Raw genomic sequence first — 11,855 nt, forward strand, 5'->3', positions numbered from 1 at the left:
GGGCCCCACCCTTGGAGACGGATTCGGCGAGCTGGGGCCCAGGTCTTGAACCCATGTTTTAAACAGGCAGGAACACTGCGGTAAGGAAAAACCGGAGGCCAGGTTGCCTCCCTCCTCCCTTCCCCAGGCCTAGGAGCAGCGTTCAAGGGACTTGAGGCTCCCTGCGAGCAGGGCAGAGACTGCTTTGCTCACCACGAGGCCTGGTTCACCGCGACCCCTGCCAAACTCGCGTCCACCACCTGCAACCGCTCCCCCCCCCCCACCTCTGCCTGCGCAGAGCCGCCGGTCTCTGCTGTGCCCTCTCTTCTTTATTCAAGGCCCAGGCATCACCTCGGGGAGGACGGAGAGGACGGTGACTCTAACAAGGAGCTAGCCCAGCATCCAAACATGCAAGTGCTGAGTGAGCCAAAGCCGACCCAGGGGCTTACCCAGGACACCGGGCTGCCCAGCGGCAACCACCGAAGGGGTGCGCTCCTGGCCCGACAGCATCATGTCTCCCCTGCGGGAAGGCGGGCGGCGGGGGCCTCAGAGCTGAGGGGCTCCGGAGGCTCCCGTTCCAAGGGACACCTGTGAAAACGAGGCCGTGTATGCATGTCTCGATGGGGCTAAGGTCGCCCTCAGACGACGGGACCCCAGCACAGCTCGGCGGGCACGCTGTCCGGTTAAGGAGATCGGCCTACCCCCGACCCAGGGGAGCACGCCTCGCCTTCTGGAGGAGAAGCAGCCCGTGGAGAAAGGCACCAGAGAACCAGATTTTACAGATTTATTTTTAAAAAACAAAAACAAAAGGTTAAAAAAGTCCTTCATTTCCAACCCTGCCTGGGGGTGTGAGTGGGGAATAGAACGAGCTGAGAAAGGTGCCCCCCCTCTTCCCAGGGAGAGCCCCGCTCTTCCCCCAGGAGCCTCCGAGGGCAGGGCAAGTCAGAGGCAGGCCCTCGCCCTTCCTGCCCTGCCTCCTCCGCAGATAGCTCAAATTGCTAGCAAGTTCGAGAGGCAAAGTGTGGAAGCGGGAGGCCCGAGGCTGCTTTCTTCACGGCAACGTCACCCCGGCTCTTCTCTGCCCTCAGACATTCTCTGGGCCCCCACTCTGGGGCTCCCAGGGCGGCCCACGGCAGCCCCCTTAATGCCGCCTGTGGCACAGCAGGGCAGTCGGGGGACTTCACAGCGTGGGGAGGACTCCGGAGACCGCGCGCCCACTCTGCGAAGGAAAGCCGTCTGAACTTCGCCGCCTTCCGATCTCGCCTCTCTGCACAGAGGCTGCCCTTCTTTTCTATTCCCCGTCCTGAGGCTGAGTGGAGTCCAGGACAAAGCACTAAGTGGCTGTTTGCTACAAACACCTGGAGATGCCAGAGGGTGGCTCTGGGCCCATCTGCCAGTCCAGGCTCCTACACAGTCATCCAGTCACACACACAGCGTTAAGGCGTCCGTGCCAGCAGGCGTGGCCAAACCGGGCCCAGCTTCTCTCTCTCCACCTGCGGACGGTGAAGGGGGAGAACCCCCGGCTGCTTCAGAAACGGGCTGAAGGGGGAGAAGCCGGCAACGGAAGAGTTAGCCAGGCCTGGAGAAAGAAGTGGGAGAAAGGCAGGCAAGGGCTTGCAAGGCCTCTATCCAGGCCCGACAGCTGCCCTTGAAAGTAACCCAACTCTGGTTGGGGAGCCCTGACCGTGTATACCCCCTGGAAAATGGGGGACAGAGAGAGGGGAAGAGAGCGGGGCTAGAGTATTGGGACTTTGGAGGAAGCCAGTGCTATCAGTATTTACAAGCATAAAGCCCCATCTCCTGCGCCACCTACCTCTCTGCCCCTCCCACAGAAAGAAAGGCCCCTGAGAGCCACCGAGGGGGTGCCAAGACCTCCTCCCCAGCCACGCCCCACGGGGAGAGCCCTTCCCTCCGACCGGCCCCGGCTCTGGGCCCCAGGAGTGTGTGCGCGGCTCCACTCGTCGGAGGAGGAGCCGGCCGCAGCCGCAGGCCGGCCCTAGGAGTCCTTGAGCATGCTGATGCGGGCATAGATCTTCAGCGCCGGCCCCAGCTTGATGTTCATGGCGCTCATCAGGTGGTCCTCCTTGAGCAGCAGCAGGGCTTGCCCGTCGATCTCCTGGGCCCGGAACTCCTCCGCTATCTCCTGGCAGCCTGAGGGGGACGGCAGCACGCACGGGGTCAGAGCTGCTGGCGCGCACGCTTGGCGCTCACCGCCCGGGAGATGCGTGACCTCCTCGAACCCTCCTGACCACACCTCGAGGGAGGCTGTTTCCTGTGACAGCCCGGGAGAGGCTAAGTGCCTCACCCAAGGGACCCGCGTCTCTTATGTACACATGCCCTGGTCAGAGGCCCCCTCGACGAATGGGCCCGGCCGGGCAACAAGGAGCTGTGGGAGTGACAGCATGTGATTTCCAGGGCCGGGTCACAAAGGGCACAGCGGCTGCCACCTTGCTCTTCCAGAGAGTCTCCACTGGAGAAAGCCAGCGACCATGTCATGAGGACACTCCAGCAGCACTCAGAAGAGGCCCGCGTGGAGAGGAACTGAGGCCGCTTGGCACTGTGCCATGTGAGCAGGGCACCCCGGAACCGGGTCCTCTGGCTCCAGACCTTCGGACAACTGCGGCTCTGGCTGCCATCTTGACCCCTTGACCCACATGCAGCTAAGCCGCGTTCCTGACCCACGGAACCTGGGGTAAACCATGACACTCTGGGGTAATGAATGCAGATTCTGGTTTCTGGAAGCCTGGGGAGCGGCACCGGGTGGGAGCCGGAAGGACTCTGAGGGGAGTGTCAGTGACGTGTCTAAGATACTCTGAGGGGCCAGACAGCAGTCTGATGGCCTGTGAGGAGACTGGATGAGGCTTCAGGGAAAGGAAACTGTTTCTGGAACTTGGGAGAAATGGATCCTTGCTGGGAAATGGAGAAAACGTCACGACCCTGCTGCGGGTGTAACACGTAAGTGTAATGTGCCTCGCGGACGGAGCCATCTAGTGGAGGATGTTTCCAGCAGAACACTCAAGGCTCTGCCTGGCTTCTGACCGCTGGGCGCAGGAAAACGAGGACAGACGAGGCAAAGGCGAAACTGTTAGAAATCAAGGAGCTAGGATTTGCTCGTTTGAAAATCCCTGGCCTCTCCAGATTGCAAACGATGCCAAAACTAAGAAGTAGTTTAGGCAAAGATCAAATCCGGGACACAGGTGAGAAAATATGGTCTACAGATGGAACTGAGGGCGTGGCAGATCTCTTGCCAAGACCTTAGAAGCTCTCGAAGGTGCTGCCTCAGAGAACTCTCGAAGGATTTTATGGGCGTGCCTCCTGGGTCCTGGCCATTCAACAGCCGAGCTTCAAAGATACTAAGGGCACTGTCTTTCACTTCTGAAGAAGCCAACAGAGAGGAAAGCTTACCGTGGAGCATTCTGGGTATGGTTTTTGTCTCATGGAGTGAACCCCAACAAGATGCATTGGAAGCCCACCATGATTTTGAGACAACTGTACTGGCATAACAACTGCTTGAACCGGAAGGGTCCGAGGTCATAGAAAATGAAGAGCAGCAGAACAGGCTGAGAAACTAGTCTGCTGGAAGCTCAGGCTACGTTGCCTGGGAAGGGAAGGAGGACTCAGAGGGTGGACGCAAGAAGGAAAGATAATCACTCCCAGGCTTGGAGTCATAATCAGGGAAATGCCAACATGTGCCCTGCCGGATTTCAGAACTGGGACGATGGGGGAGTCCTGTATGCCCCCGCACCATTCTCCCCTTTATGAACGGGCGTGCCTGCCGCGGTGATCCTGTACCTATCCCACCATAGCTTGGGTTCGTGTTGTCTCCAGTTCTCAGGTGTTCAGATCGGGAGGACCTGGGTTTGAGGAGCTCATCCACACCTGGACAGGAGTTTGCTGGAAAGGTCCTGGGCTTTGAATTACTGCTGCAATGGGATGAGATTTGTGGGGTCTATGGTAGGTGAGTGTGTTCTGCTTGAGGGAGGAACATGAATCATGGGGCCAGCGACTGGTGAACTATGGTAACCAGGCCTCAAACAGCTCCAAAGAAACCTGGCTTCCCTTTCATGCCCCCGTGGGCATGACCTGTGTGATTGTGTTAAAGTGACACCATGTAGTTTCTGAGTCTAGATCAAAAGGCCCACAGTAACTTCCACCATGTTCTCCGGGGTCACCTCCGTGGGGAAAAGTGGCTGCCGTGTCCTAAGAACAGGCAAGCACGAGTGTCCTGAAGAGGCCCGTACGGAGAGGAACGGAGACCTCCCGTGGGCAGCATACCCTCCGTGAGAATCAGGGGCATGGGGCACCTTAGAACAGGATCCTACGGCCCCAGGGAAGCCTGCGCCCACACCTTCATCACAACCTCACAAGAGACCCTGTGGCAGAAACGGCCAGCCAAGCCACTCCCACATTCCTGAGCCACCGTAGCTGCGTGGTGGTAGCTGCGTGGTGAGAAATTCCGGGAACAAGGCAAGAGATGACTAAGGCGCTGGAGTGAGGGGCAGAGCCCGGGATGTGAGCCCAGTTCTGACAGACAAGTCTGCGCTCTCGACCACGGCTCCCACGCGGGTCTCTGAGTAACAGGCTTGTGGCTGCTGTCCATTCCTCACATGGCCAGCAGCTGGGCACGACTGGCACAAACGACAGTCGAGAAGCTGGGGTCCCCCTGAAAGCATCTGTGAATAATGTGAGGCATGTCTTCCAAGGTTCCCTTCTAAATTCTAGCCCTGAGAACCACGTGTGCCCCCCAGCAGCGTCTGTGCGGTTCCCTACATCGTTCACGTCCAGGTCTGTGCGCCCCCGCTCCAGCCGCTCCCCGGGGTCACGTCTCCGACCGGCGAGGCCTGCCTGCCCACGGTCGCGCGGCTTACCTCCTCCTACACTGACGTGCTCCTCGACCGGTTTCCTACACTCCCACTTGACTCCTCTCGTCCACTGTCCCAGGACAGACACAAGCTACCTGTCGCCCCTGCACGACCGCTCGCCATGCCAGGATATGCGGCGAATTAGAGCCGCAGGACAGCATTCACGGCCGTGTCCTGCAGCAGCACGCACGTCCTTCCAGGCAGGGATCGCACCGATTCATCTCTGCACGGCTGTTCCTGCGCCTGAGTCACTAACTGAGTCATTTCCTGGTGGTGGGAGGGGAGGGCCCCCCTGCCCCCACGGGTCACCATTCCAGTCCGACACGGGACTCCCACGGGCCTTACCTGGCAGGGAGCGGATGAATTCGTAGACATCTTCCACATTCCACTTGGTGGGCTCGCTTGGCAGGAAGTGGTGTCCCATGCCCACCAGGTCCCGCATGTGCATGTCAGGGAGCTCCAGGTCCCGCTGGCCCTGTCGCCGGCGGGAGGTGGACGAGCTGGCTGAGATGGGCGACAAGGGCTCCTCGTAGCTTGAGTTATCCGAGCAACGGCTGGAGTCCTCCTGGCTATGCGTCAGCTGCAGCGCAGCCGTGACTGAGAGGGGCACGGCGCCTGTTGGCTGCGAGCAGAGAGAAACCGCCGGCTTCAGGACGCGGGACGACACCGACTCTAGGCCTCAGCGGAGCGGCGGGCGAAGGCAGGTAGCCTCCCCCGCCTACCTATGACTACATGCCTCTGAACCCTTAGATCAACAAGCGGCTCTGGGCTGTCCCCCCGCTGGCCCGGCGAACAGGGAGTCCCTCCCGGTACCGGCGCGTGCACCGCACTGATCGGATTCTACCCACGTCTATCGTCTCTTCTAGATGCGGGGTTCTAAACCAGGCCTCTGGAGGCTGCGGGGGTGGCCTATGAAACAGCACGTAGAATTTCCCGTGCGTGTGCACGCTGGGTCTCGGCCTTCGTCAGATTCTTAACGAGGCTTACGACCCAAGGGACGACAAGCGGCACAAACTATCAGGCTCTGAAACGTCCCACGAGGCCGGGGGCCCTTGCGGTGCAACTTAGAGCCTCAGCAGCTGACGGCGCTGTGGGCACCCGAGCGTCTGTAACGAACAGCGTGTCCCTGGGAGAGGCTGCAAGAACTCGGGGCTCTGCATTCGAGGCGGCAGCGAGGAGTAGGGGGAAGGGCGTGGGCTGCCTCCTCACCTGGCCCTCCGCCTAAGACACAAGGTAAAGGGGACAGTTTGTCTCTTCATGGGGCCGGGCAGGGCAGACCCCATTTCCAAGGCCCCCGAAGGATGCAGGCAAACTGGAAGGGAAGGGGCGAGGAAGGGCCAGGGTCCCTGACGCAGGAAATCACCTCACACGGGTCCGTGGGTCTAAATGCAGGGGCCTATGACGGGGCCTGGGAAGGGCTTGCTCTGGCGGCTTGTGAGAAATGAGAACGCGACGAGCAGACTTAAGTCAGCCGCAGAAAAGGAGTGGGGGTGTCCCGGGTCTGTGAGGAAGGGAAGCTGGTGGGGACTTCTGACAACGGAGCTTCGGGCTCTGCCGGCCTCTCACCTGCTTCTTGGTATCCTTTGTAAGTGTCGGCAGACTGGCTTTGCTGGCCCGACGGCGGTTGTGGGTCGTGGCTCCTGTCTTCTGCAGCTTGCTCCGGTCCGAGTGGAAGAGCCCCACTCGTTTGGTGCACCCCACGTTGTACCTGCCAGAGTTAGCGAAATAGGGAAGTCAGACAGCCACGGGCGTGTGGGCCCCCCGCAGCACGGGAGCAGCCAGGCTCTCCCGCAGTATTTCAGTCCGTCCACGTGCCCCGCTCCTAAGTCCACCACTTACTACTAGCGGGGTGACTTCAAGCCACTTGACCTCTGCGCCTCAGTTTCCTCATCTGGAGCCGGGGATGAGAGGACTCCCTTTCTAAACTTGCTCTGACAACTGGACGAGCTAATGTGTGTACAGTGCTTGACACAACGACCTGGATCATGGAACTCACGGCTGACATGTCCTGCACTAAGTATCACCTGTGCCAGGAAACTGTCCTGCTGGAAAATACAGGTACACCTCCGAGCTACTGCGGGTTCAGGTCCAGGTCGGACTGGCAGGAAAGTGAGTCAGATGACTGTGTTTCCTGGTACATATAAAAGTGAAGTTCACACTATACCGGAATTTATTAAGACGACGATGGGGGCGTCTGGGTGGCGAGGCTCTGACTCTCGGTTTCAGCTCAGGGCATGATCTCAGGGTCATGGGACCGAGCTCGTATCAGGTGCCACACTCAGTAGGGAGTCTGCTTCTCCTCCCCCGCCCCTCCGCCCAGCTGTGTGCACACCCACCACACGTGGGCTCTCTCTCTCTCAAATAAATAAATACATCTTTTTAAAAAAATTGTAAGGGAAAAAAGATGATGAACAAGTTAGCCGAATCGATCGATGGACTCTCTTCCTTTCAGGAATGATTTCTCTGTAGCGTGTGATGCTGTTCGAGAGCGTTTCACCCACAGGAGAACTTCTTTCAAAACTGGAGTCAATCCTCTCAAACTCTGCCGCTGCTTTATCAACTCAGTTTATTTGATACTCTATTTTTTTTTACTTTAAAATGTTCTCAACTTTATTGAAATCATCAATATCCCAGACACATTTACCATTTTTACAAATCGATTTAATGCTATCAACAGGTGATGTTCAATGTAATCCTTGCCTTCACGCCACTGTCGTGCGCCTGCGTTCCAGGCCACGGAATCAGAGGGCCCACACCACGTGGACGGCGACCACAACAACAGCAGCATGAAAACAGCTGTCCCTGCTGGACATCCCAAAGGCGGCTTCACACACGTAAGATTTAGTCGTGAAATATAACCCAACAGGTACAGTGATCATTAAAGATGCAAAGAACAGGAGTGTACAAATTAGTTCAACGGCTGGAACATCCGCTATTCCTAATTCCTTGGTGTCATTCCAACCATCTTCGCGGCATCTTCGCCAGGAGGTGACGACTCCTTAAGAAACCACATCGAGAAACCCCAGTTTCTGCTCGTCCCTAAGAAGCGACGCCTCACCTGTTCAGCCTTTATCATGAGATTGCAGCGGTTCAGTCCCATCCTCAGGCTCCACTGCGAACGCCAGCCCTCTGGCTGTTTCCACCACATCTGCGGCTACGTCCCCCCCCGAAGTCTCGAACCCCTCAGTCATCCAGGAGGGTGGGAATCAACTTCTTCTAAACTCCTATTAATGCTGATATTTTGAGCACTTTCCCTGAATCCTGAATGTTCCGAATGGCATCTAGAATGGTGAATCCTTTCTAGAAGGTTTTTAATGGACTCTGCCCAGATCCACCAGTGGAATCTGTATCTATGGCAACTAGAACCTTACAAAATCCATTTTTAAAAAAAAAAGACTTGAAAGTTGAAATTACTCCTTGCTCCATGGGCTGCATAACGGACGATGTGTTACAGGCATGAGAACAGCGTGACTCGCTGCACATCTCCATCAGAGCTCAGGGCTGACCAGGTGCGCTGTCAGGGAGCAGTAACACTGTGAAAGAAATCTTTTTTTCCTGAGCAGTAGGTCTCAATACGGGACTTAAAATTTTTACTAAACCATGTCGTAAACAGATGGGCTGTGGTCCAGGCTTTGTTGTTCCGCTGCCAGAGCACAGGCAGAGTAGACTGAGCACAATTCTTAAGGGCCCTAGGATGTTTGGAATGGTAGACGGGCACTGGCTTCAACTTCATCACCAGCTGCATTAGCCCCTAACAAGAGAGCCAGCCTGTCCTCTGAAGCCGGGCACGGACTTCTCCTCTCCAGCTATGAAAGCCCCGGATGGCATCTTCTTCCAGTAGAAAGCTGTTTGGTCTGCACTGAAAACCTGCTGCTTGGCGCAGCCGCCTTCATCACTGACCTGAGCCAGGTCTTCTGGAGAACTTGATGCAGCTTCTCCATCAGCACCTGCTGCCTCCCCTTGCACTTTTATTTTATAGAGACGGCTTCTTTCCTTAAACCCCATGAACCAACCTCTGCCAGCTTCAGACTCCTCTTCTGCAGCTTCCCCCCCTCTCTCAGCCTTCACAGAATTGAAGAGAGTTAGGCCTTGCTCTGGGTTGGGCTTTGGCTCCAGGGAAAGTTGGGTGGGGTTGGATCGCCTATCCAGACCAGACTCTCTCCACATCGACAAGGAGGCCGTTTTGCTTTCTTACCACTCGTGTGTTTGCTGGAATAGCGCTTTTCATTTCCTTCAAGAACTTTCCTTTGCATTCACAGTTTGGCTGTTTGGTGCAAGAGGCCTAGCTCTCCGGCTGTCTCAGCTTTCAACGAGTGTTCCTCACGAAGTGTAATCATTTCCAGCTTTTGATTTAAACTGACAGACGCACCACACTTCTTTCACTTGAACACTCAGAGGTCCCTGTAGGGTTATTCATGGGCCTAATTTCAATATTGTTGTGTCTCCGGGAATAGGGAGGCCCGAGGAGAGGGAGAGAGATGGGGGAAGAGTCCGTCGGTGAAGCGGTCAGAACACAGACATTTACAGATTAAGTTCACCGTCTTACGTGGGTGCAGCTCGTGGCACCCCAAGATAATTATTATAGTAACATCAAAGACCATTGATCACAGATCACCATAATATAGTAATAATGAAAAAGTCTGAAATGTTACGAGAATTACCAAAACGTGGCACAGAGACAGAAAATAAGCAAACGCTGTTGGAGAAGTGACGCCAACAGACTTGCCTAACCCGTTCCATCTGTAAAAAATGCACTATCTGCGAAGCACAGTAAAACGAGGTCCGCCTGTAGCCTGGCCAAGCTTCTGAGGCACCCTGATGGCCTCCAGCACGGGGCTGAGGACAGCCTTACTCCAGCCGGCACGCAGAGCACTTCCGCGAAGGGGTCTAGAGATTTCTACTCTTTTGAGGGCCCAGGGCTTCAGCGTTAACGCCTCTTCCACTGCGGTACGAAGACCACGCAGGGCTCTAGGGTCAGATGAGTCTAACTCCCTGACTCGACACTGGGCACAGTTACTCACCCTCTGTGCCTCAGTTTCCTGGTGTGTGAGGGGCCAGCGGTCATCCCTGCCTCGCGGTTACTCTGAAGACGAGATGACACGTGTGCACCGACTGCCTAGTGCGGTGCCTGGCACGGGGCAGGCGCTCAGCACACGACGCCGCGCCCGCCCAGGGTGAAAGCTCACGCACAGAACATCTCTCACTAGTGCAGGGGCTCTGGGCGAAGCTTCTGGTGCAGGGCTTACCCTAAGGGGACAGCAGCCGCCAAGGGCAGTCTGGGTTCAGTGGGGCCCAGGAGGGCAGCCAAGCTAAAGCACTGCTTCTCTTCCCTGGACCCGGGGCTGCTCACTCGAGTTCTGGGCTCCAGTACCCGGCGGATTAGTGACACGGCGCTGCTTTCAGGCAGGCGGAAGAAACTGGCCCGCAGCTAAGCTACACCCAGGGGCTCCAGGATGGACTACCACTGAAGGGGGGTAGGACCTGGGGTGCGATCCTGCGGAGAGGGAGGGGCTGGCCCAGCCGTGGGGCTGAGGGCACTCACCTCTTTGCACACGCCATGGAACAGAAGCGCTTGGAACGCTTGAACTTGTAGGCAAAGTCCACCCGGCCACAGAGCTCACACTTGAGTTTGAGGGGAGTACCCTCCTCTTTGGATTCTGGCAAGTGTGGAAATTGGGGTAAGTGTAAAGAGGAGCAACTCCCACAAGACCCTGGACAGCCCCCCACGAGGCCTGCCTTCTCTGCTCACGTCCCCGTAACTGTGACACGCCGTGGTGGACGAGCTTGGAAAATGCCCAACTGCTTTCGCCACTGGTTTGGAAAGGGCTGTTTCCCCCACCCTGGAAAGTACCCAGGGGTGTTTGGTGATGACCCTTGGACACCTGACAGGTTTTTTCCCCAAGCGCTCTGAGCCTGAGGCAAACACAGGTGGTAAAGAATCAGGACCCCTCTTTACGACCCATACGCTGGGTGCTCTCATAACTGATCTGGAATTGTCCTACCCTACCTGACCTGACCAGTTCCCTGGGGACCTGGATCCCAGAACCCAGGAGCTCTGTAGCCTCCGTGGCCCCCACGTGGTCAGTGGCTCGGGCTGTAAGTGTGGTCCTTGCCGGCCACTGGGCTGCCTGAGAGCCAGCCGCTGAGGCGGCGAGAGGAGGACACCCTTGCCTGTGCCACTCCCACCCCTTGCCAATGATTCCCGTGGGAAGAGCAACGCTTGGGATCCCGTGGCTGGCTGGGGTGGGGCTGCGGGAGAGGCAGGGGACAAATAGCTCCCCACGGGCAGCGACTTTCCCCTCTTCCCTATTTTCTAGGGACAGGGGCTGAGAAGGGACCGGGAGAAATGTTTAATGGGCTGACATGTTACATACTCCCTGGGCAGAGTTCCTCCACGGATACCCAGAGAGCAAGTGTGTACGGCCGGCCTTTGCGGCCCTATCTCCTTCCTGGCCGCATGGGCCGAATCAGGAGGCCTTAGCGCTCGGGGTGGGAGACGCCTACCTTGCAGATAGGGCTCCTCCATCTCAGAGTCGGTGGTGGTGGTATGATCCTGCTGTGGAAGTTTCTCAGGCAAGAACCCCTGTGCATACTTCTTCTTGAGATTCCCCACCAGCAGGGACGAGCGTCCCACCTAGAGGACAAGGTGACACGGAGGCCATGAGGGTTAGGTGGGAGAGGCTTCCTTGCGCTCCAGCCTCATCAAAATTACACATATAACACAGCTAGCCACAGACGCCAGCCTCTACGCCATCATCCGAGTGTCTTGCTCAAGGCCCTATTTTGCTGCGTAGCTCATGAGGCAAGATGCCAACTGTCACCAAAGTGCAGCAATGGCTTCAATCCAGGGCCAATGGACGGCTTAGGAAGTTAGGAAAATACCTACTCTTCCAAGTGACTAAGGGGCAGAGATGGAGGCAGAAACCAGGTTTCCCACACCACCAGAAGAACCACCATCGGGACCCGGGGCTCACACGTCACCAGCAGGAATACAGCTTAGGCCACGTACGTGAG

At 57.1% G+C, this 11,855-nt stretch overlaps 1 protein-coding gene across 2 annotated transcripts in view; it reads right to left on the reverse strand.

Moving 5' to 3' along the window:
- Positions 1 to 749: 749 nt before the first annotated feature.
- PHC2 (polyhomeotic homolog 2) overlaps positions 750 to 11,855 on the reverse strand; it is a 26,041-nt gene continuing 14,935 nt past the window's right edge. For both annotated transcript variants that reach the window (XM_040619225.1, XM_008694432.2), the window contains 5 exons: positions 11,346 to 11,475; positions 10,384 to 10,498; positions 6,408 to 6,549; positions 5,187 to 5,463; positions 750 to 2,130 (listed from right to left, as the gene is read on the reverse strand). In XM_040619225.1, coding sequence (XP_040475159.1) covers positions 1,976 to 2,130; positions 5,187 to 5,463; positions 6,408 to 6,549; positions 10,384 to 10,498; positions 11,346 to 11,475 — 819 coding nt within the window. In that variant the 3' untranslated portion in view covers positions 750 to 1,975. The remainder of the gene's footprint in view (positions 2,131 to 5,186; positions 5,464 to 6,407; positions 6,550 to 10,383; positions 10,499 to 11,345; positions 11,476 to 11,855) is intronic.

This window comes from Ursus maritimus, unplaced genomic scaffold (genome assembly GCF_017311325.1).
Source record: "Ursus maritimus isolate PB19 unplaced genomic scaffold, ASM1731132v1 scaffold_32, whole genome shotgun sequence".
NCBI classification, from domain to species: Eukaryota; Metazoa; Chordata; class Mammalia; order Carnivora; family Ursidae; genus Ursus; species Ursus maritimus.